This window comes from Maniola jurtina, chromosome 5 (genome assembly GCF_905333055.1).
Source record: "Maniola jurtina chromosome 5, ilManJurt1.1, whole genome shotgun sequence".
In the NCBI taxonomy this organism is placed as follows: domain Eukaryota; kingdom Metazoa; phylum Arthropoda; class Insecta; order Lepidoptera; family Nymphalidae; genus Maniola; species Maniola jurtina.
Window position 1 is genome coordinate 9,522,730 of NC_060033.1, and position 24,904 is coordinate 9,547,633.

The 24,904-nt window shown below is 37.4% G+C and overlaps 3 protein-coding genes across 5 annotated transcripts in view; 1 reads left to right on the forward strand and 2 right to left on the reverse strand.

Annotated features, from left to right (window-relative positions):
- Positions 1–12,029, reverse strand: part of LOC123865126 (protein CASC3-like) — an 18,770-nt gene extending 6,741 nt beyond the window's left edge. Inside the window, exons 1-16 of one of the 3 annotated variants that reach the window (XM_045905973.1) lie at positions 11,637–12,028; positions 11,222–11,335; positions 9,463–9,563; positions 7,646–7,790; positions 6,828–6,922; positions 5,210–5,341; positions 4,605–4,853; positions 3,842–3,935; positions 3,004–3,103; positions 2,319–2,552; positions 1,929–2,005; positions 1,491–1,574; positions 1,284–1,371; positions 737–798; positions 364–453; positions 100–215 (exon numbers count right to left, since the gene is read on the reverse strand). In XM_045905973.1, coding sequence (XP_045761929.1) covers positions 100–215; positions 364–453; positions 737–798; positions 1,284–1,371; positions 1,491–1,574; positions 1,929–2,005; positions 2,319–2,552; positions 3,004–3,103; positions 3,842–3,935; positions 4,605–4,853; positions 5,210–5,341; positions 6,828–6,922; positions 7,646–7,790; positions 9,463–9,563; positions 11,222–11,335; positions 11,637–11,726 — 1,871 coding nt within the window. In that variant the 5' untranslated portion in view covers positions 11,727–12,028. Of the gene's footprint in view, positions 1–99; positions 216–363; positions 454–736; positions 799–1,283; positions 1,372–1,490; positions 1,575–1,928; positions 2,006–2,318; positions 2,553–3,003; positions 3,104–3,841; positions 3,936–4,604; positions 4,854–5,209; positions 5,342–6,827; positions 6,923–7,645; positions 7,791–9,462; positions 9,564–11,221; positions 11,336–11,636 lie in introns of all 3 variants that reach the window. The other 2 variants (XM_045905974.1, XM_045905972.1) reach the window with 2 other exon arrangements.
- Positions 12,030–12,193: 164 nt separating this feature from the next.
- LOC123865124 lies at positions 12,194–14,703 on the forward strand. Its single transcript, XM_045905970.1, has 5 exons — positions 12,194–12,362; positions 12,434–12,553; positions 13,028–13,115; positions 13,379–13,465; positions 14,046–14,703. Exons 1-5 carry the CDS (start codon positions 12,310–12,312, stop codon positions 14,106–14,108), a joined length of 411 nt encoding a protein of 136 aa, XP_045761926.1. The 5' UTR covers positions 12,194–12,309; the 3' UTR covers positions 14,109–14,703.
- A 5-nt stretch (positions 14,704–14,708) lies between these two features.
- Positions 14,709–24,904, reverse strand: part of LOC123865123 (uncharacterized peptidase C1-like protein F26E4.3) — a 33,062-nt gene continuing 22,866 nt past the window's right edge. Inside the window, exons 4-9 of the mRNA XM_045905969.1 lie at positions 21,470–21,648; positions 20,430–20,613; positions 18,944–19,075; positions 18,247–18,443; positions 17,791–17,930; positions 14,709–17,318 (exon numbers count right to left, since the gene is read on the reverse strand). Coding sequence (XP_045761925.1) covers positions 17,181–17,318; positions 17,791–17,930; positions 18,247–18,443; positions 18,944–19,075; positions 20,430–20,613; positions 21,470–21,648 — 970 coding nt within the window. The 3' untranslated portion in view covers positions 14,709–17,180. The remainder of the gene's footprint in view (positions 17,319–17,790; positions 17,931–18,246; positions 18,444–18,943; positions 19,076–20,429; positions 20,614–21,469; positions 21,649–24,904) is intronic.

The window sequence follows — 24,904 nt, forward strand, 5'->3', positions numbered from 1 at the left end:
CGCCGTTATGCCAAATAATATAAAGCTAGGTTTGAGGTGTAGTCTTGTAGTATAGAAATACTCCACGCCTCAACTCTAGCGGTGTGCTTTGCGCCTTACCTCTCAGGATGAGCAGGCCGCACGATGGGTATGGCGGCGGTGGGGCGGCGCGGCTGGCGCGGCGGTTGCTCCTGCTCCGTACAGGTGTAGTACGTTACACCGCCTGCTTGTGTGCCCTGCAATTTAAAAAACCCATGCGATGGAGTGTTTTAATGATAAGTCACACACAGCTGGTGACACGTTAAAAGGCCTCTGAACCTTTTCAGACTCTGAACTCCAACCCGAAACAGAAAAAAAAAAATCAAGAAAAAACTGTTAACTTACAAAGTTATGGTGCGGATAAAGCTGGTGTGGATAGGCCGCCGGTGGCTGGTATATAGGGGCTGCTCCAAACACGCCCCCGCTACCACCCTGCTGTAATAAAACATTTGTTTCAATTTGTCTGCTTGAAAATTTCTTAACCAGAGGTTAAACTACCTCATCTCACTCAAAGTCAATGCCGCGTCGTAGATGGGGCATTGATCCGAGTTTTGCACGCTAAACATTGCGGGTTTGAAAAATACTAAATCACTAAAACTACAAAAGAAGGCAAATGGTTATTGGCATTGGATTGTATTCGGGTAATAAAAATAACCCTACATTTTTGCTAGCGCGGTTCTGGTTACACCTGGTATATTCTACCAAAAAACATATTTACCTGCATATATTGTGCCGGCATCATGGCCGGCGGCGCATATCCTTGTGCTGGTTGTAACTGTCCTGAAATTAAACGAAAATTTCTATTCCCTGTGTGTAAACTTGATCATTTATTTTACTGAATAATATTACAAGTGCAAGTGTGTGGGCTTGCTAATTATCATCATCACCATCATTATCATGCTGAATTGAGACCTTTATTTGGGGTTGTGCCATACATATCATAGTTTATTCTGCTTATTCTGCTTGCTTTATGCTGCTTGAGGCTTTTGGCTTTAATGCTTAAGTGTTAGACGCCGGGATAATCAAACCTTAAATAGTAATGTGTGGCACAACTTTCAAAGAATAAACGTTTTTTCTTTTCTTATATGAGTATCTGTTCATTTTCACAAAATGAATCCTTATTGCGATACACAATTTATAAGAGCATTATGCCTGGTCATCAATTTTTAATAGAACTACGAAAATAGTCTACGAAAAATTATTGGAAAAATTACGAAAACTGAATGTCATTTAAAGTGATAATAAATAATTACAATGTCACTCACCAATAGCGTGTGGTTGAGGCATATTGTGCATTGTGTGGTGTGGGTGCTGGACTATTTGCTGCTGGTCCAGTATGCCGAGTCTAACTTGCTGAAAATTGCACCAATGGGTTAGGTTAAAATCTATAGAGCGTACTTCGATTTTGCTTAGACTCATGAGATCATAATGACGACGGTGATACCCGTCTCTCAGTCGGGTAAATATGGTACCTGTTGTGTGTGCTGTGGTTGCGGCAAAGGTTGGTGCGGCGGCGACGGCCCGTGCGGCGGCTGCGCCACTGCGTTCCTGTGTACCTTGTGACAACAATATCACTAGTAAACAATAGTGTATGAATATGAATTTATCTATATCTATATCCATACTAATATTATAAATGCGAAAGTGTGTCTGTCTATCAGTCTGCTAGATTTTCACGGCCCAATAGTAGACATAAGCAACTTTTATCCCAGAAAAGCAAAGAGTTCCCACAAGATTTTTAAAAAACACCACCGCTCCCTCGGTGTCTGACTCGCACTTGGCCGTTTTTTAAACTCACACTCATGTTTTAATAACCCCTATTATGGAACTATTTCGTAAACTACTATTACATTTGTTTATTTTTAACCACTTGAATCAAACTTTATTTCCTTGCCCTAGTATATACATACCGGGTGCATGATTTGTTGTGGATGCATTTGAGGTCCCGGGCTGCCCTGGTGCTGTGGTGGCTGACCACCGACAAACTCTGGGAAAACACAAAATAATACATCAATACTTCCATTATCCAAGTTTATTGTCTTAGCATATAGCCAATAAAATTAAAACTGCTTATTTTCAATAACTTGAATTCATTTATTGAAAATAAATTGAATTAAATTGGTTCTGCCAACTTAGTACAATAAACCAATAAACAATAATTATTTATTTATTATTTTATTATTGTCCATAAACTTAGTAAAGTAGTTTATTGGCGATAGTAAACATCCTCTGTTATCCCTGCAGCTTTAGTGCAGACCCATGAAACGCCTGCTATATAGATACAGAAATACAGTACTAACCGCCATGATATCTATGTTGTTGTTGTGGTTGCGGCTGTTGTTGCTGTGGTGGGGGTTGTTGTTGTTGTTGTTGGAGCTGCTGTTGTTGCTGCTGTGGTGGCTGTGTCGGCTGCTGTTGTGTCGGCGGCGGTGGTTGTTGCGTCTGAGGCGGCTGTTGTTGCGGAGAATATGTCTCGGCCAACGGGCGTTGGCGTAAATTACTGTAACGCTTGCTGCCACCACGAGGTTCTCCACCTAATAAATTACACATTTCACATTAGATAAAAAGTTATGGCTCCAAAATCTATACATAATATAACAAGATATCATTCGTGACTTTAGCTAGAACAAACAATAAGTATTTTGGTCGCCTGGAAGAGATCGCTAGGGGCGATAAGGCCGCCAAATAGTACCTGCCTATATTTTTATTTTTATTTGTATGTGGTTTTTCTGTGTTAATTTATTTCTGGGGTCATATTTTAATGTTTCTATACGTGTCTGTAATAAGAATGTGAATGGCGAAAAAAGGGGCAGGGCAACTAGTCATTATAAAGCAGAATTTACATTACGAAACTAGTGGCACAAAATTAGTTTCACGATATGACGTTTACAAGTGCTTTAGTAATGAAATTAATGTCGGGAAACTAATGTCGGACCACTAATTTCGTAATGTAAATTCCGCTTAAGAGACGTGGATACTACTCACCGGCCGTCGCTTGTTGTTGTTGCTGCGGTGGTTGTGGCTGTTGTGACGGCGGCTTTTGTTGTTGCGGCGGCTGTTTCGCCGCGTTACTCTGCAGCGGTGGCTGTAGGACACACAACAAACTATACATACGATTATGTAGTATGATGATAGTATTTTAGGCTCATTTGGCAATAAGTTTGTCTAGTGGCAGGCTTCGACCGTGGCTAGTTGCCACCCTACTGGCAAAGCTGTGCCGCCAAGCGATTTAGCGTTTCGGTACGAAGCCGTCTAGAAACCGTGCCGTGCCGTGCCAGTTTAATGAAAACTGCCATACTCCTCCCAGGTTTCCAGTTAGTTAGGAAGTATCTAGAAAGCCACAAACAGTCGTTTGAATTAAAAAATTATCAAGCCACAAGTGCAGTTATTATATGCAGTTGATAAAATTTGTTTCTTATGTGCAAACTGATAAGATTCAATTTGTAATGAAAATGTCTAGTATGCCGTATGTAACAGTGGTAATTACAGATCTAAAAATCTAAGATAGGCAGTTCTTGATCTTGGTACAATTTTTTTACTTACGCCAATTACTTATAATTATACTTAATTTATACTTACGCCAATAAGCACGCAAATTGTTCGAGATAAGATACTACCTATGTATGTAACAAGGTGATTGAAAATGAAGGTTTTATTTATTTATTTATTTATACTTATGACAGATGACAAAGTTCAAGTCAAACTTCATGATTGAAATTGAAGGACAGTTTCTGAATATCTTTTCCATAACATGTTTCATTTCCCCAAAGAAATTGCCCCGTCCTGAGTATTTAAACATGATTTTAAAAGATGTAGAACGAACCTGTGTAACAAGCGGTTTCTTTTTGTTCTGTTCGGTTGGTACCGGCCGTTGTTGGGCCACGGCTGCATTCACCTTCCGCTGCGGCGGGCCTTGCCTACGGCGATAATATTACATATTATAAGTAGTAAAATGGACAGCGATCGGCGTTTTAGTTGCTTTTCGAAAACTCGATGCCGCATCACTATAATCGCACAAATACAATCTCCACAAATATAAGATATATCCAGTATTATGTTCGCCGCCGTGATAGCCTAGCGGTCAAAATGTCCGCCCCCTACGGTCAGGGGTTCGATACCAGGCATGCACCTCTAACTTTTTCAAGTTACGTGTGTTTTATATCACTCGCTTTAACGGTGAAGGAAAACGTCGTGTGGAAACCTGCATGCCTGAGAGTTCTCAATAATGATCTCAAAAATGTGTCAAGTCTGCCAATCCGCACTGGACCAGCGGACGGACAACGGGGCCGCCTGCACAAGTACAATAGCAATACTACTTACTGTACTACACGCTTAATGTCTATCACCCAGTAATCACTTACTGGGGTGGGTAGACATTTTTAGGTGTTATTTTTAAAGGTGTTTTTATTAAAATTGGTCTACAGAAATAAATATTTTTGAATTTTGAATTTGATAAACCCTTCTCATTCTGTGAGGACCCGTGCTCAGTAGTGAGGCAGCGATGGGTTGATCATGATGTTGATTATGTTCGCAAGTTTTTAAAGCTGAAAACAAGTTTAGTGCAATAGACAGTTGTAAAAGCATACGTATTATTAACAGTGGTGGTGATAGTGAGATTCTCCAAAGGTATGTGTATCTTGTCCTTGAGAGGTTGCTTCGGCGGTTGAGAGGTTGGTTTCACGTCGACCTCACGCCGGGTCACGGTCGGTTTCACGGGCTTCTGCTTGGGATTCGCCACCTTTATCGAGGCGTTTCTCCTTAATTGCGACCCACTCTCAGATGACTCGTTGGATGCCGGCTGAGACTTCGACCGTGGGCGCGGACGAGGCTTTCTGCTACAAATTGGAAAAAATTATGCATATCAATAATTGTAATCGGTCAACAAATTATTTAGTCCGACAACAAAACTTTTTATTTATTTATTCATAACAAAAAAAAATAAGTAATAATAAGATTATTTTTTTCATTTGACAAGGTATTAGCTTTTACTTAGTGCTTTTAAATCGTCAATAGAATCTACCTCTGGTTCGGAATACCTTTTCTACCGAAAACGTGTTCGTGGTGCGCCTGTGGCATCTTATGCCTCCATGGTCAACCTAACTTAAATGACCAACATTTTCCTATGAAAGTATGCGAGAGGTCTATGAATTCTGATGTTAAAACAAACGGCTAAATTTATTAAATAACTTACCCGGGTTTGTTGACAGCATTGAGCTCGGGGAAGTCAGCGGGGCTGGGTGGTTTCTTGTGCGGTGTTTGAGCGACCTGCCTCTTATACGCTTCCTCGTCCTCCCAAGTGCGCGTATATTTGTTCGGCCCGCGACTGAAAACCATGGCGTGTGTAATTAAATGAGCACAGCTGCTCACTAGACTTGACACAAATAGGTTTATATCTCTAGGTGCTAATGTCCTATGACAAAAGCCTAGTGAAGCAACTCGTTGCTAACATCAAATGCGTTTGGTTACTGTATAATTTTTCTTACAAATTGCTTTAAAGAAAGATTTCAACGAATTAAGAACCTCCTCCTTTTTTAGTCGGTTAAAAATAGGTATTGAGTTTTACATCTATAAATATGAGGGTAGTTATTAGAATAAATTTCTGGACATAATTTAGTAGTAGACATCGGAATATATGCATTAGCATAATTATATGCATATGTATAATGCACGAAACGCTATTTTATAGCATTATTGCATATTTTAGCTAGCCTATGACTGCGATTTCACCTGGTGGTGAGTGATGACGCAGTCTAAGATGGCAGCAGGCTAATTCGGATGAGGTAGGTATGGCAATTTTATTAGATCCATACCCCATATCGGTTTCTATTTGCAACATCGTACAGGAACGCTAAATCACTTAGTGGCATGGCTTTGCCGGTAGGGTGGTAACTAGCCTAGGCTACCGAAGCCTACCACCAGACCAGACTAAATATGTTAATTAAAAGACTATTATTTTACCCAGATACCTAGATTACATAAGCAACATGCAAAACAATTTACTATTAAATAATGAATTTTATAACAATTAAAACAAGATTTCCCAAACATTAAAATAATATGAACAGAACAAAGCAAAAACGTGTGCCAAAAATGATTCAATTAAAATTAGTTAGTAAAAAAAAATAACAAGAAATAACAATCATATTTGTAATAATTATGAATTGTAAATCATCATAATTAATTTCATGCATGCATCATGCACTTTAAGCTATGAAAGTCAATGACAATCCACTAACCGCCAATTTCTGTACCTCCATGTTGCAATTGAAATGAAATAGTATTTATATTTGAACTATTAAGATGATCGGTAGGAATACAATTTAAAATAGTTAAGCAATATGCATAAAAGTAGAAATAGGTGCTATTTCGGTTATACACAACACACTATACTAAATTGATAATTTAGACCTGTAGGTAGGCTAACCTTTTCCGCAGAGAAAATGATGAAAAGGATAGCACGATGTTTAAATAAAAAATGAGTTAAGATATTTGTGTACTACCGATTGAGCTCTAATATTAAAACTTTAAAGACCATTACAAGACATATGCAGCAGCGATTTTCACTTTTCTCGTGCATTTTAACCGAGAAATGTGAAAATTTATTCTTCTGTGTTTCTGCTTTTTGTTCTGTGTTTGCATTATGGTCTCGTATTTTTTTTTTTAAATTATATAATAACAATCGGCCAAGTGCCCATTGGAAAGTCTTCTTGTCACTTTCGTTGTCAACTTTTGCAAGTTTAGTATACAAAACTAGGACTGACTGACTGACTAGACTGGACATGAAAACTCTGTAAATTCTATAGACATACCCATAACGTCTATTGCGTCTGGCGTGAGGCGGGGCATCTTCGTTTCTTATGTCGTACCCGTATATCGCGACCAGTTCGTCACGGGACTTTGGCATCTGGGACAAAAACACACTTGTAAAACGATCTTTAAAGATAAGAGAAAAAAATAGAATACATTAATGTGACATAAATAATAAATTAGACGTAGAATTTGCTGCTGGGCTTTAAAGTAGGTAAGCCAGCGGACCGAGGGAGTCCCACATACCTGTTTTTGTGCGGTATCGGTATTGCATTTTACGAAGCGAAAAAAAATTCTAGTACAAAACGCATCAGCAAATGCCAATTCCTGCATGTGTCAGATTTTTGTGACAGACAATTTCTGACAATATGCGGTCGGCCTAAAAGCTAGAACTCTTTTCGTGACGCCAATTGTAATGCACAACTACATAAATAAATATTCACTGACTCCGATCGACGCAGTAGGTCTGACAATATTACACAAGAAGAACCCATGTCCAAACATGATTGAGTGGAAGTCTTGACTCCAGACGTGAAAGATGAGACTGCTGACCTCTATAACTAATACAAGTACGCTGGACTTGCAAACTTCTAAGTTGAGATCTATCAACATAGTATCAACAGGAAGACGATTTAACTGTGATAATTCCCGCTACGCTCGGTGGGGAGCTACGATTCGGTACAAAAAATAATTCCAGCGAACTTGTCCATTCCAGTGAATATGTCCATTTCAGGGGATGAGACTAGGTTACCCGGCTGGCATCCCCTCTGTAAGTACATGTTCTATATTCATGTATTGTGGGGTGATTTGGGTACTATACCTGCTCATTTTCGTTGTATTTGTCGTGCGACCATTTATTCAACGTGTCGGACTTGCGCGGCGGTCGGCGCCTGTCGGACGGCGTTTCGCTTCCTTCCTTCTTTTCTGAGGCAGTCTCCTGGTTCGTATCACTTGGTTCTTCGCCACTAATAAGAAACAAAGAAAATATTAATATATTTAATTAGTTACTATGCTTTCTTAAAGTTTTGGTTTCTCTAGTTTTGAATATCTAGAACAAAATAATAAATATCTATCAAAAACATCCTGGGAACATGTTATGGTATGGATCTGGATTACAATGGAAGTGGCCACCTTTGCTATTAATATTAATCACCATGCCTTTAATATTAATTATATTACTAAGGCATAGAGTACAGATGTAATTTATAGTTGTTTTCCGTTTATCTTTATTGTATTAGCAGCTAATGTCCGCCACTTTATCTGTAATTTCTGAAGAACTCTGCTTTTCCAGGATAAAAGTAACCAATGTCCGTTCTTCACAAGCTATGTTTGTTAAGATTGATTAAGTTGTGAAAAGTAACAGACAACCAGACATACTTTCGAATTTATAATATTAGTATGGATATGGATAAACACGGAGCCCCACGAAATCTGTTATATCCACTACCTACTTACTCCCACGCCGCGTCGCGTTCGACTTTGTTCAGACTAACGTCAGAAACTTCTTTATGGATTTTCATGCGGTTTTCGCCAATAGAGGGAGGGGTTATCATAGAAGGTTATAAACTCCAATTTATGAACATTTTGCATGAATAAACTACTAGTATGAAGATAAAGTCAGAAAAATCGTTCCATCTAAGAACTTCCATGGCTGTGCCACGCCATGCGAAGTCGGGGTGGATCGCTGTTTGTCAAGTAATTGTAAATCAGAAAAGAAATCAAACCTGATTAAGTATTAGAAATATCTAATGCAAGAATAACTCGTAATGACTTCTAAGAAGTAATTGATCAAAGTAGTAGAAATATACTGAACAGAAACTTTCTACATAATAGATTCGTATTACGCTAATATGCTTTTAACGCCTGACTGGGCAGTTCGGCCAATGTTCTATACTTTATTGTTCCTGCAGCTGATCCTAAAACATTATTCTTAGACAAAAATAGACCTTATTATAGCCTAGTTACTGTCTAAACATTTAATTCAGCACAGGAATAAAGTAAGAGAGTGAGATGGTCACCACTCAGATGTTTGATGAAACAGCTGTGCATTTTTATAAACATAGCGAGCAAATGAGCAGGTGGATCACCTTATGTTAAGTGATTACCACTGCCCATTTGCAGCACCATAGGAACTGCCAAAGCAGTGCCTGCTTTTCTGGAATTTTTTGATCCATTCAAGCTGCAATCTAGTATAATAAAGAAATTTTGAATTGAAGTACAAGTCTGACATTACACCTCAAATACGACAGTACTCTTCTGAGCATAGTAAAGACCTCCATGGTGTAATGGTGAGCGCTGTGGTCATATAAGTGGGAGGTCCCGGGTTCGATTCCCGGCAGGGAAAGTTTGGAAATTTATATTTTCAAAATGGTATCTTGTCTTATCTGGTGGGAGGCTACAACCATGGCTAGTTATCACCCAACCGGCACAGCCGCGCTGCCAAGCGATTTAGCATTCTGGTACGATGACGCGTAGTTATGACTAAAGGTATGGGCTTTAATGAACTGCCATACCTTTTCCAGGCTAGCCCGCTACCATCTTAGACTGCAACTTCTCTTACCCCTAGTTGAGATTGCAGTCAAGGGCTAACTTGTATAGGAATGGATAAAAAATAAAAAAACAATTCAATATACATACCTGGCTGCAGTTCGATCATCGTGTTCATAGAATGTCCCCCTTTTAGGAATATATTGGGGGTTGCTTCGGTCCTCATCATCATCTACACGTCTCTCAGCCTCCTAAAAATTTTAAAGGCACTAGCTTAGTTAAAGTGAATAACTGAATTTGCTAATTAATTACAGTAAATTAATTAGTTATTGTGATATAACTTACTTCAAATTAGTCATGATTTAGTTTAGCTAAAACTATCCTAATCCTAATAATATTATGAATTAAAGTTAAAGTTTGGAAGTTCAGATTTTTTTACTTCTTCATGTCATAATGATTGAACCAATTTAGCTGGGAACGGAGACTGCTGAACCTGATTGCTTACATACATAGGCTACTTTTTATCCTGGAAAATCAAAGAGTTTCAGCGGGATTAAAAATATAGATCCACGCGGACAAAGTCATGGGTATCTAGTACCTACTGAATATTTCAATTATTTTAAATAATTTATTGCATCCATGTTACACATTAGAAATTGGCAGACTGTAATATAATAAGATCTTATAATTATGTACTCTGTTATGCAATAAATGATCACAATCATTCATTTATTTTATTATTTACTAGCTGATGCCCGCGACTTCGTTCGCGTGGACGTCGTTTTTTAAAAATCCCATGGGAACTCTTTGATTTTCCGGGATAAAAAGTAGCCTATGTGCTAATCCAGAGTATAATCTATCTCCATTCTAAATTTCAGCCCAATCCGTCCAGTAGTTTTAGCGTGAAGGAGTAACAAACATACACACACACACACACACACACACATACAAACTTTCGCCTTTATAATATTAGTGTGATTAGAATTATTAGATGATGCCAGCAACTTTGTCCATGTGGATGTATGTTTTGAATCCTGTAAGAACTTTTTGATTTTCTAGGGTAAGTTGTACTAGTTGCTTTTGTCCATCTCCAGAATACCAGTTTTGTTAAAACAGATAAGCTAATGGACTGTAAAAATGTAATAGGCACACTAACATTTATAATATTGGTATGGATATATTTTATTGTATTGTTATAATAATAAGTAAAAACCACAAAAACCAGTAAAAAGGACAAAAATGTAATATCTGCAACCTATTGTACCAGATATAACTAAATATGTGAAAAATTTACTTACGAATTATTCTAATAAAAAGGAAATAAAGAAAAGTGTTACAGAAAATGTTTCAAAAGTCAAATCATTTATTCAAATTGGGTATAACTGTTCAATTTCTAACTGTCAATTGCTGAATTTACATAACAATGATGTAGTGGTGATACCTAATTAATTACGTAAACTTAAAGCAAAAGCTACGTTTTATATTTAATTTCCTACAATTTAATATTCACAACATAACCAAGTTAATTAATGCAAAACTTTCTCTATTGCACACTAGCATTGTAGAGTAAAATTTCTACTTAATTATTAGGAATTATTTAATTTAACTTTATGAAATGAAAATAAATTTAATACTTTGCAAGCCTACACACACAGTCTGCCTGTCCGTAATACCTTTTCTCCGTCAGAGAGCAGATTCTACTGGGAAAAGCCAACATCGCTTAAAAAATTGAAATGCACCCTTTAAAGTAGTTCAGTTCAAGCTAAGAGTTAAGGAAATATTGGTTCTTAACTAGACACTTAGTATAGTTAGTACTATTTAAAAAGTCAGTGTGGTAATTTTCTAATTTAGGTATTCAAAGAATAAAACATTTTATTGAAAATTGATACTAAAGGTTAAATATTCTTACCTGTTTCTCTGAATCTTGGATCTCTGGATCTCGGGTCTCTAGATCTTGGATCTCTGGATCAGACCTGTCTGAATCACTCCCCTGAGAATCATAATAGGATTCATGCTGCCCATCCTGTAAATGTACAGCAACCTTTAGCAATTGCATTTTCACACTGTGATTATTGGTACCTCTAGCAGGTTCAAGTAAAACTACTGTTTATTTTTACGACTGATTATTGTTTAGGTCAAACCCGAATTGTCCAACATCAGCAGTTTTACAGTGAATGGTATCCAATGTGACCTCAATTTTGCGAAAAAGAAATGCATTCCAACATGCGATTGCGCGAGAGAAAGTGCGCGGCGGCAACTGTTTTAGCGCCAAAATGAAAGTTCTATTCACAAAATATTTTGAGCTTCGCGAATGTCCAACTCACATTCCCCGAGTTGTTCTGCTCGATATCTTGCGAGGTGTCGGAATATTCCCCAGAATCGTCAGGCTCTCGCCTCCTGGCCACCGACGTCATCTCGGCGTCCCCGCGGGTCACTTGTAAGACTTCCAGGTTGATAACGTTGATTTTGAGTTATTATAACGATATGTAAGCAATTATGGTTTAAGATTCGCGTAAATCCCCTCCTTGGGGAACGGAAAATGAAAGAATTATGAACGTCAAATAACGTCAAAACAAGATATCTAGAAGCTAGAAATCTAGCGGCCATAAAATTTATGTTCCGTTCCACGTATTATATTAATAATGCTTTTCTTCAAATTTAATCCTAAAAAAATACATGAATGCGTTTGGTTCAAAACAAATCACAGTTTTATTTCATAATTCATTCATAATTATACCTAACCATAGTCATATAATTTAAATTAAAGATGCGTCCCCAAGCATAGATTAAAGGAGAGTCACAGAGTACCGTAGTATATGCGATAAACATTATATTAAGAGAGTTAGTGAGTCGGTGGAGATGTCACTGTCAGGTGTATCTGTCACACATGACAGACTCAAAATCAAAAAAAAAGTTTTTTTGCTTTGTTTGTTTACTTTACTTATGTATGTCCTTGGAAATTAGCAATTAACCAATCTTATACTATTTAATCATTTTATGACTTATTCCTTAATAAATACTAAAATGTCGACAGCTGAAGTTACGGAAATGTGAGTACCTACGTTTTTAATTGTGCTTTAACTGCAACAAAAGTTTTAATTTAATCGAAGACCCTTTACAGTTCTAGCGAAAGTCCTGTTAAACCAGAAGACCTAAAAACTGTACAACTTCTCGCGAAAGGCGTGATGGAAATATACGAACCACCTTTGGCTACTTTAAATACGCATCTAAAGGAATTGACGTAAGTACAACATAACCTAGTTCAGCCATATAAAACCACCACCTCATTGAAGTGAGAATTCAGATTAAATCCTATGTATAAAATGAAAGCTGACTCATATCTACACACACCTTAAACTGCTGAATTCGGAAATTTGAAGCAATAGGGTAGGGGTGTTGTTGCGCCTGAGCGAAGCGAAAATTGTATGTCTATGGTTGCGCCTATTTCTTGATAGTATAGTACATACTCCCAAAAGCAGATCGGAGCAAATTAAGTGAAGCCGAGGCGCAATATCATCTGGGTAACAACCCAAACTAAGCTTTGTTTACTTTTTCATAGTGGTGGTAGGCTATATGCTTCTTATGGTGCAAAATCAAAGAGTTCCCACTGGATTTTTAAAAAACCTAAATCCACACAGACGAAGTCATTGGCATCACTTAGTAGGTATATAATAATACTGTAAGTATTATGTTATCAAATTTTTACTGGTTTCAGTGAGAAACAAGAAGCTGTACACAATATGATATCATCAGAGAGAAGGCGACTGGAAGATTTACAAAATGATGCAATGTTAGATGCACTTGTAAGTTTTTAAACCATACTAACATATTTTTCTGTACTTTTATTTCTCTATTCAGTACAAATTTTACAATCAATTTAAACTAACTTCCAAGCCAGATATTTGAAAATTTAAACTTACCTTAGAACTGGATGACAATTCAGTATTAACTCAAATTTTCTTATCCATTTCTTTGCCTTTTTGCTTTATACTCGTATGATGCTTTTGATGCTTATTATGTTATGTGAATTCTGACATTTTTACATGGAAATTAATATTTCTTTCAGCTGGCAGATATAGCAACAAACAAAGAGAAGCTAACATCAATAACAAACTCTATGATGACTGTACATAAAAGAGTACAATCTTTGCAGGTAAGAAAAAAACTGGCCAAGTACGAGTCAGACTCGCGCACTGAGGGTTCTGTACTCGGGTATTTTTTCCAACATTTTGCACGATAAATCAAAAACTATTAAGCATAAAAATAAATAAAAATCTGTTTTAGAATGTACAAGTAAAGCCCTTTCATATGATACCACACTAGGTATAGGTATCTTACTTTGAAAATTGAAACACATTTTAATGTATTTTTTTTAAATGATGTAACCACAAATTCGCGGTTTTCAGATTTAGTCCTGTATATGTGCTATAAGACCTAACTACCTGCCAAATTACATGATTCTAGGATAACGGGAAGTACCCTATAGGTTTCTTGACAGACAGACAAACAAAGTGATCCTATAAGGGTTCCGTTTTTCCTTTTGAGGTACGGAACCCTAAAAATTACTGACACACACAAATATAGGGTCCAAACACAAACTTTCTCACTTCTTTTTTGGTTTTGGGATTGAGTGACAGGACCTGTAGATTAACCTCTCATAGTTATTTCCTGCTTACCCAGTTTTGTCTGAACTTGGAAATAATGTTATCTTATATTTTAAACTTGTATTCTAGGTACGAGCTGCAAATGTAGAAAAAGTTGCGAAGAGTAAAAGCCAGCCTAAACCAACAAGTTAGCAAAATTGTATTTAAATATCTAGCCTAAAATGCTAATTCTGCTTGTAAAGGTAGGTTAATAACTACTTGGTATTCAGGTAAGGTACCTACTGAAGTAAGTAAAAATTGTAAAAAAACCTTTAATGTGGGAGGATTTTACTGCAATGTTATTTAGTCCTTTATGATAGTAACCTAATTAAAAATGCTTCATAAAGCATTAGTTTGTTGAAATTCGAAAAAAGAAAAACACAAATCAGATACTTATTTATTTTTATTAACTGTTAAATATTACAATTTTATTAAAATTAACGCTTAAGTATAATTATTTAGACCAACAATAATAATTAAAAAAATATAAATATGCATTGTGTTTGAAAATGCAGGTTTAACTACATGTCAATTTTGTTTGGTACAGTGCAATCCTTTTACAGTAACAGCTGCATAGGTGCATATGCACAAATCTCATAATATCTTAGTGCAATATTAAAACATGTACCTAAACTATGCATTCCATAAAATACATTTAAAATGTTATTCTAAAAATATATACTGTCTATTAAGTGTATAAACTATAAACTAAGTAGCTATAAGTTTAATGAGAGAATAAAGTTATTTTTAAAATACCGTTTCATATCTTTTATTGATATTGACAACTAAGACTAGTGTTGTAGACAGTGCTAGTTAAATTTATCTATTAATTTATTATTATTTACGGCCGAAATTAATAAACTAATCTCTAATCTGTCCATAAATGACTTCGCAAGGTTTCGCAAAATTGTATGGTATTTTTTTCTAAACTAAATTGCCTTACTAAGTAACTTAACAGATTACAGATAGATATTAATTTCGGTCGTTAGTATCTAGTGTTTGTGATGTTACGTATTTCTTAGCCGACTTCAACTGAAAATAGAGACGAGACGTGTCAAACATAGCAAGAGATTGTGAAAGTTTTGATTTTCTACAATTTGAATTGTTGTGATTGGCTGAATTTATCGTATTTTGTTGCAATCTAAAGTGCAGTCACATCTCGTCTCCACTTCTGAGCTGATACATGCTCAATAAGTTAGCTTTTAGGCTAAATTTTGCTTAGACGTAAGACACTGTTAAAACGAGATAGGGTTATAACGGTGGCATAAATCTGTCTCGTTTTAACTGAAACTTAAGCCTAAGCAAAATCAAAGTGTGCTCTATAGATTTCAACCTTAGAGCCCGTATCGCAGTTTGCATTCCTCTAAAATGTTGGTTTCGAATGTCGAAACGTTAAACTCGGAATAATGCCTGATTCGCACGGTGCGTGATTGTGCGGATTGATGCGGACAGCTGCGCACCGCGCAAAAAGCTCGGACGACGTGTCTGCACTACCACGGACGATAGTCTTCCCACAGTGTTCCCGGATTGGTCCGCGTCCGTCTGCAATATCACGCACCGTGGGAAGCCGTTATAAAAAGGACTTAAAATTCCAGTCGTACTTTGATGGCCTTAAAAAATATAAATAATTAATTATAAATCTATAATCGGTAAATGGCAGTTATTTAGCAATGAACTTTGTTCAAATATTGTGTCTAGGTACTATAACAAAGTTTTATTTTTTTAAATACCGTTTCAAATTACTTAGCTACAAAATAATAGTGGATAAATAAAATCTTATTCAAATTTCGTGGCACTTTACAATTTTTAAACACTTAGGTTTTCTACAACAGTTAAATTAAGTACTATTATATAAACTGCTACCTAAGTAGGTACTACATATTTCAATACTTTAACATGACACGATTTCCGTATTAATTCTAATTGTTTATCAAAAAACATCTAAGTTAAGTAGGTATATCTCAACCTGGCTGTTGAGTTTTTGGATGTTTGACTTATCATCTACTTACTTATAACATTGTGACTAATTCTTTTACAAGTACACAATCTCTAAACAAAATGACAGGTCTAAATCTAGTTGTTATATTCTGCAGGGAGCATAATGAAAGGGATAGCAATATATTTGGACCCTTTGGACCTGTTAGTTTACTTTAGAGATTGCTACAACGGAATAAGCCACATTGCATTGTTCAAAAACTATTCTCACAGATGTATGTACCTTCTATTATACCACTATTCAGTATCAAAATATATGCGTCAAAACATAGTAGTTTAATTCTTAAACTAGGTATGTAATTTTCATGCATCCAAATACTCCATCTCAAAAAGCGGTTGATTGTGTAGTTTTATATTTTTGAGATCCAACAATATATAATATTATACCTACAGCTAAGTTAAGAGTGATATATAAATAATCAGTAAATAGGTTTTTTATGATCTATACCTATAACACCACAATAACACCTGACGGAAAGTGATAATGTAGTCCAAGGTGAGACGCGTTTGTCTAGATCTAAAAGATGCTTCTTTACTCAATTTAATACTGCCTTATACTATGGTCTTACATTATGGTCGATTGTTGAGAGTCAAGTGCAACTACCACTTGTACCAAGCGTACCAACGCTGACTTGTCTCTAGAGTTTTGAGTCAGTAACTTGTAGCTTGTAGGTAAGTTGTAGAATCAGCGACAAAGCTAGGTTTGCACCCGTCCATAGTTGCTTACACTGACCAGGCGCGGCTCCAACCCTCAAAAAAGTTTCTGGTAGTAGCCACCCAAAAATCGGCCAAATACGAGTCGGAGTATGAAATCGCTCATGATTGATATCGCGTATTCATACAAAGGAGATGTTTACAAAACCTTGGTCAAAGCGTCATATCTATTTTATGATATGACGCTTTGACCAAGGTTTTGCTGAGTGTACCTATAGGGAACTATACACTCAGCAAAACCACCACCAAACACCAAACACGATTGACTGTGAAAGTGTGACGTCACAAGTCTATTAGGGTTGTGGGCACGCCCATCATGCCCACAACGGTGGATCCGAGCTTGACACTGGCGGGTGCAAACCTAGCTTTGACGCTGTTTGTACTTAACTGATTTTATTATTCGATTTCTGTGTACTCTTATGGAAAATTTCGTGTACTATTCAACAAAATCCACCCCCGATTGGTCTTTATCAGCTTGCTGACCACGCAAAGGGGTGTGATTAGAAAGTTCCTGTGTTATGTTCTCTTGTACGCTTCAGTGACTTCGCTCCACGCGGCGACCACGAACGACTCGATGTCGGACTCGTTCTCGCCTCTAGCGATGCGGAAGTAACCGTTCTCGCCCCAATCGCAGCCCCAGCTGTTGGCGATAATCTGTAAACAAACATGAGTTCTTTTTAGTATTTTATTGTCTATGCGACTTATTATCCGCCAGGGGCTCGGTCTAATGTCATAGTTTACGACAGTTAGGGAACTTCTAACAAAACGTCTGACGTAATGGAAGTGGGCTAATATGGAAAAGCTATGGCAGTTTTTACTAAACCCACACACACTCCTTTGATTTCTACACGGCATTGTACCGGAACGCTAAATTGCTTGGCGGCACGGCTTTGCCGGTAGGGTGGTAACTAGCCCCGGCCGAAGCCTCCCACCAGACCAGACCAGAAATTTAGAAATCATAAAATTCCAAACCCTTGCCGGGACCTAAGGCCACAGTGCTTACCACTGCGCTAGGGTGGTCGTCAACGACAGAGACAGCACTGCGAAACCGAAGCGGCCGATTATCTCTTTCTAAAGTTCGATATTTCCTATCGGGTACTGTTCCATATTAGGACTAAAAACATACCCAATACTTATCGCCCCTGTCTTCACCCCAGCCAGTGATGCGGACGCTGTGCAAGCCTTTCAAGTAGTTGTTCCCGTGACGACTGCGCCGGTAGATGCCGTCGCGGTAGTGGAAGAAGTCTTGGTATACCGTCATCACCGCTGAAAACATTAAAGATACAGGTTATACCGGGGCGGAGACTATTTATTATCCATAATGAACTGATGCCCGTGAATTCGTCCGCATGGATTTTGGTTTTTAAAAATCCCATGGAACTCTGATTTTCCGGTCTAAAAGTAGCCTATGTCAGTCTTTGGGATGTAATCTATCTCTGTAACATTAGTAAAAATCGTTTAAACTTTAAACATATATTTAAGTATCCTGCGGGAAATCTTCGATTTTTCGGGACCAAAAATAGCCTATGTCCTATTATACCTATCTTATCTAGTAATAATTAGCAAAACTTTATGAACTTACCGTGCACTGGTCCAGAGGTCATTATTTCATACATGATGTCGGCTTCGTTCTTAATCCTGTATAGTGGTCCGACCTTATATTTGGAGGTCCGCGCAGACACCACTGGCCGGCAACCCTCCCCGACCAAGTCGCGTGTGTTGGAGAACTTGCACCGGGTCATCTTCCCCTTGTAGGGTGAGCATTCTTCATCCACAAGCCTAAAAAATAACTGTCACCTTAACATGGAAGTTGTGGTGTGTTGGATAGAAGCAGGGATTACTTGTGGCGTGGCAGAACCACAAGCTCAATTAGTTATAATCCGCTAAAACAGACAAATCTGTATGGTACCTACAACCATTGATGTATGACAGTATGCAATATGCATCGCCCGGCCTCCCACTACCAGATAAGCAGGAAAAGCAAGCTATACACACCACACAGTTCTTTTGGAACTTTACTTCGACAACGGAGCATCCTCAAGAAATATTATAGACTCTACAATCGCAGTCTTTGCAATTAATAAGCACCACTTCCACCTGAGCTAATTTATAAAGAGGTTACTTCCTAAATTGAGTCTGCTAAGACACAGACACAGAAAAGAAATGTATTTTAATATAGTTAATAAGACCACGTTCAGCACTCTTAAGTCAGGATGGTCCTCGAATAAAAAAATATGAATTTAAAAAGTATACTTAGGTAAAATATATTTTGCTTTTACCCGTATAGCATCGCGTAATTCCATGCTCGGTCAATGTGGCCGCCACTGCAGCTTTGTTGTTCTTTGTTACACGACAGCAAGAGTTGCGGGCTCAGCACCACCTTCTCAGCGCCGTTGGATTGGATTGCAAATCTGAAAGAAACGCACCGAATTGAGATCCCCTTCTTATTTGGTAGTCGGTTAAACGCAGTGGTACTGGTAGCCTAGTGATTAACGGCCAAAATTAATGTTCCTTTAACTTGTCGATAAGTTACTTAGCAACGCTGTTATATTATTCGCCCGCGTGGATTAAGGTTTTTCGAAATCCCGTGGGAACTCTTTGATTTTCCGGGATAAAAAGTAGCCTATGTGCTAATCCAGGATATTATCTATCTTCATTCCAAATTTCAGCCAAATCCGTCCAGTAGTTTTTGCGTGAAGGAGTAACAAACATACACACACACACACACACACACACACACACACATACAAACTTTCGCCTTTATAATATTAGTGTGAAGTGTGATAGTGTGATTTCGGCCGTAAGACGTCGGTCTCCTAATCGGAGGGTTGATGATTGTATAGTTGTAAACTTTTAGGCACCAAATATAATAAATAAATACTTATACTTAGATGCTAAACTACAAACAAAACATTGCATCTCACTATTCTTCAAACACAAGAATGCCTAAACAAGGCACTCAAGCTAAAGATACCTACTCTCGCTATAACAAAAGTGCGAGCCTCTAAAAGATTTCTTCAAGAATTTTAAAGCTGAAACGTAGGAAAGCACCAACTCATTGTGTTTACTCTGACGCTTTGGCGTACTTACTTACTAGGTGAAAATGCAAGAAACAGCAACTCAAGGAACTTATTTTTTTTCTTTGAAAGAATATTAGCCATGCTAATCATGACTAATGCTCCCCTTTCCCCTCCAATTAAGCGTGTTGTGCTAGGAGTGGGCACGACAATAGTGCAACGGGTGGGGTTTGAACCGCCAACCTTTCGGAATTCAGTCCGCTCCTCAACCGTTGAGCTATCGAGGCTCTATTTTACGTATACTTTACTTTATTTACGGGAAGAAGTTAGTATTATAGCGCTCTCTCTGTTGCGTAATCCCATACAAATTATAGAGACAGAAAATCTCAGTGGGCACTAACCATTTCGAGGCACCAACCAATCACAAATCATGTTTTGGATGTTTTCTAATTGAATTTCGAATGTTTTTGCAAACATTTTCGAATTGAATTTCGAATGTTTTTCGAAAAAATGATCGTTCCGTATCCCACAGTATGCGGGGGTAGGCACAACATAGCGACACGTCTTCTACTTCCACTCACTTTCAAAGCATTATTCATCATCATATATTATCTTCTTTCACACAACCCATCCACCTTTTCTTTGATCTTTTGTCCTCTCTTTTCCTTTCACATGTATATTTAACATCCTTCTAGTGACATGATTTTTATAACGCAAGTAAAATGATAATATTATAGGAAAATCGTACCTGTCAGAAGCTACAGTGGCAACAGTTATAGCCCAATCGGATCCACACCATTCTTGGTCCACAATAGGAGATATATATTCTGGCCAGGTCTGTTTTGCGTCGAAGTTCTTGAGATAAGGTACACCTTCCTTATGTGCTGGCAATGGCACTGTTGAAGATCTCACTTGGTCGCTGAGAAGAGTACCTGAATAATATCAAAATGTGAATTTTGAAATCTGTTTTATGAGCTTTTAAGTACCTCGAGGTAACATGTTTGATTGTTAATAAAGCCAAATTGGAAACACTTCGTTTCTATTAAGTTAAAATTTTACGTAATTAATCGCCCCTTCATTCAGCTTCACACACTCGACCTTTGTTACGCTACGGATATCGGCGGATCGCTGTACTCAGCAATGCAGGTAGCCGAAAGCCTAATCGAACTTAACCTGAACTATTTTAGACATGTATTTCTGGGGCTAATTAAAATGGGGTTGAAACCGCCGGAACCTCATGTACGTGCTGATTGCTGAAACCACATTTAATATCCATAATAGTGTTAATTCGGTTGTACACAAATCTCAACTCAATTATAACATGTTCCAAAAGTAAGGCTCTCTCTCCACATCGTTCCTTGTGGAAAACAACAGCGCTACTTTTAGGTTGATATCTATAGAGTACACTTTGACTTTGTTTAGACTTAAGTTTCAGTTAAAACGAAAATAATTTATATGCCAGTGGTATAACCATATCTCGCAAAGTCAAAGTGCACTCTATAGATATCAGCCTTAGTCCTATCAGTTTTTAATGTAGGTACTCGTACCTAATAACAGTTAATTTTAAAATGGAACATTAATGATCAGGTTATACCTATTAATTTGGAGCTAAACAAAACATTATCATTCAGTCAAAGCACTACAGGTCACGGAGTCACGACTGATGTCAGTACTTTCTCTTAAGCACTAGAATGGACTACTTTCACTTTCATATTGTTTTCTAAATCTCGTACGATAATGATAAAATTGGATTACCAAGGTCCGCGATATGAACATGTAGGTACCTACCTAGCTTATAAACAAGTCCATCTTTCAGTTTCTTCCCATAGAACTGCGTGTAGTTGTAAGGCCGCCACGTGGAGTAGGAATCTGAAGCCACTCCTCTCAAGACCTCCTCGCTCATAATGCACGGGTCGGTCTCGCACTCGAAAGCAGTTCTTTGAGTAATCGGGTCGTGGGAGCATACGCTGTAAATACAACAAAAATTCTTAGATACCTACACTCTATTTGTACCCCCTCCCCCCCTCCTAAACCCCTCCTGTATACTAATATACCTACTTAGGTACTGTACTTATTATAAACGCAATAGTGTGTCTGTCTGTCTGCTAACTTTTCACGGCCCATCTATTAAACCGATTTTGATACAGAGATAGTTTGCATTCCGGGCTTTGAGTCTCGGAAAATCGGAATTTTTAAAAAGCTAAATCCACGCGGATGAAGCTGCGGACATCTTCCAAATCCATTTATATTTTATAAAAAATATGTGTTCATAGTGAAAGTAGAAAACAAAACAACCCTGACCTAGATTTTAAGTTCTAGGAAAAGTTCTGGTCTACTATTAGTTTTATGACACCTACTGACTAGGACTACCTAAGTAAGTAGGTAATAAAATTAGATTATGTAGGTACCTATGTTATTTCTTGTGACACTTACATCAAATTGCAAAACACTAGAGATAATAATAACAATAAAAATAGTTCGCGTTTCCTAGTTGGAATCCCACTTGTATCAATTAGTCATTTAATTGTTGTTATGCAATCTTTATTGTGTATGGTATTCGATATAGGTATTTATGAACATCTATACTAATCAACATGTCTTAAATTCTAATAATACCATTGGTATGTGGATATCGTGGACGTTTAGGATATTTTGGGACTGGACGTAACAGGACACTGAGCATTTTAGCATAGGTACTAGGAATTAGGACATTGTAGGAGACTAGACATTTTCGACCGGAACCTAAATTGCAGACTAGAATCTTCTTTTTTGTTTTCCGGGATACTGAACAGTTTGTAGAGAGGTATTTTCTTGATACGTCTATATATGTAGGTAGTTATTTTCGCCGCGGGCTGATCTCGCAGACAAGCAGATTTTGCTTCAATATTTACTTAGTCATTTATCACTTTCCAGACACAAATCTAGATTATAGTTTCTGTAAATTCATATCCAAAATGATATATCTACAAATAGATCCATAACATTTCTAATAGGATACATAAGTATATTTTTATTAAGAAATTAGAGCGATAACATTAAAGTATCGTATAGCTGTTGTTTTTTTGGCTTCCTGTATCAAGATAACAAGTAGATATGAATTCGCAGAATTGAGATGTGATAAAAATTTGAAATACCGATTGTTTGTTATCAGAGTCCTCTTCTGTTGTTAGTCAGTTTGTCTGCTACCTTTTATACGTCCATCATTTTAATCGACTTTGATGAAAGCTACAGAGTCCAGAGATAGCTTGCGTCCTAAGGACGGACTTACCTAAGTACTTAGGATACTTTATATCCCAGAAAACCATATTATAGTCCCTATTGGATTTATAAAAAACCCTAAATTCACATGGAAAAAGTCGTGCGTATTAGATATTAATTAGGTGCAGAGACGGCTTGCATCTCGGAAAGGGGTATGCCTAACAAGGCTTCTTTTTATCCCGGAAAATCATCGAGTTCCCTCGGATTTTTTAAAGAAAACAAAATTGACACGGACGAAGTCGTGGGCATCATCTAGTCTATTCCTATAATTAAGTAAAGAAGGTGTAGGTCTATGCTCTAACTCTACATGCGACAAACTGGATTAGTGAGAAACCTCTATGGAACGTGAGAAAAATGTATCCATTTTCGATTTTATTATGAGTAAGAATGTACTGAAAACAGGTGATGGTCTATGTTTCCCGAGCAACCGAGGTCGAGTCTGTAATTATTATCTACTTACTTCTATAATACTTCAATCACTCATGACCACTTCAACTCTTTATTGATTGCATTACTAAACAATCATTCAAAGTGATTATTGTAGAAAAACGAGTTTTAGCGCTCTACATGATCTAGCCCACATCTAGCCGCATGCCAGTGCCTCCCACAGACCTTTTTTATATATTTAGCCATGTTTTAGCATGACTAATATGCCCATTTTCCCCACAAGCTAAGCTTAGCTTATGCCAGGAGTGGGTACGATAATATTACCTACCAGTGATCATCATCATCATTAATATTATATTATGATTGCCGACTTTCTACTGAGCACGAATCTTCTCTCAGAATGAGGACGTTTTAGCGTATCGTGCACTATGCTGGCAGCGGAAGTGCGGATTAGCAGACCTCACACACCATTTTTTTTTGTTTTTTTTAAAGAATAATAAAATACTTACTAGGTAATTTGGGAGATGCCTAATATTCACAAAAAGGTTAGCCTGTAATGATAGTTTTAAGTGGTCAAAAAATAAAAAAAATATCTACCTACATTGCTTTTAATGAGGGTCGATTGCTGGAACAGGCTATATGAACACATACTTATAACGACGTTGTAATGTAAAAGTTCGTAACGACGAACGGTTTAAAAACTTGAAACCAATTCGCTACAGAATTATCTAACGTAACCACATCACAGGTCACTTTATTCCAAGATATCTTTCATATAATATCTACGCTAGATAGTAGATAAGGTGACTTCGTGATATGGCTAGTACAGCAATCCAATCTTAGCATAATCAAAAAATCTTGAGTGAAGTAGCTACCACACCTATGCCAATGGGCAAAAGAATTTGACTATAGATAAAGCAAACAAAAACCATGTGTTTGACTGATTAATTGGGTCATAGATATGTTATGGGTATACACTTAGGTAATACACTTAGGTATGTGGGTATTAGGGTGTAAGTTAAAATATTTTTTGAGGAACTACGAATAACAATAGGAGGCAATATGAAGGCAATATGTATGTATGTATATTTATGTAATTTGGATTATCTCATGCGGAATAGTATCGAAACGTCGAGTGTATTAAATAAAATTTATTTAAAAACGCATTTTATGTTAAACTAATGACTATAGCTGTAGATAAGTATTATGTTAGTTCGATCATTTTCGATTTTAGTGATGACGGCATACACCATTACGATCCACCGATTAAGGACATACTAATCTGACAAAGACACGCGACACGAGGTCAATTTTAACTTGAACCTGGCCATTAGCTTTTTTATTGGACTTGACATGTTTGCGCTTGACCACGATCTCATATGACTTTGTATCATGATGCCCAATTGCATTAAAGGCACGGTTTATACAGAAGCGACTTGGCGGTTTATAGGTACAGTAGCTGTGAATAAGCGGTGATAGCTCAGTGGTTAAGACGTCGGTCTCCTATTCGGAGGCGGTTACTCCGAGTTCGATCCCGAGCAGGCACCTCTTAATTCTTCGGACCTATGTGCGTTTTAT

Coding starts and splice junctions, on each gene's coding strand:
- LOC123865124 (XM_045905970.1), top strand. CDS start 12,310: ATGACTTATTCCTTAATAAATACTAAAATGTCGACAGCTGAAGTTACG. Junction 12,554..13,027: donor ACGCATCTAAAGGAATTGAC/GTAAGTACAACA, acceptor TACTGGTTTCAG/TGAGAAACAAGAAGCTGTAC. Junction 13,116..13,378: donor ATGCAATGTTAGATGCACTT/GTAAGTTTTTAA, acceptor TATTTCTTTCAG/CTGGCAGATATAGCAACAAA.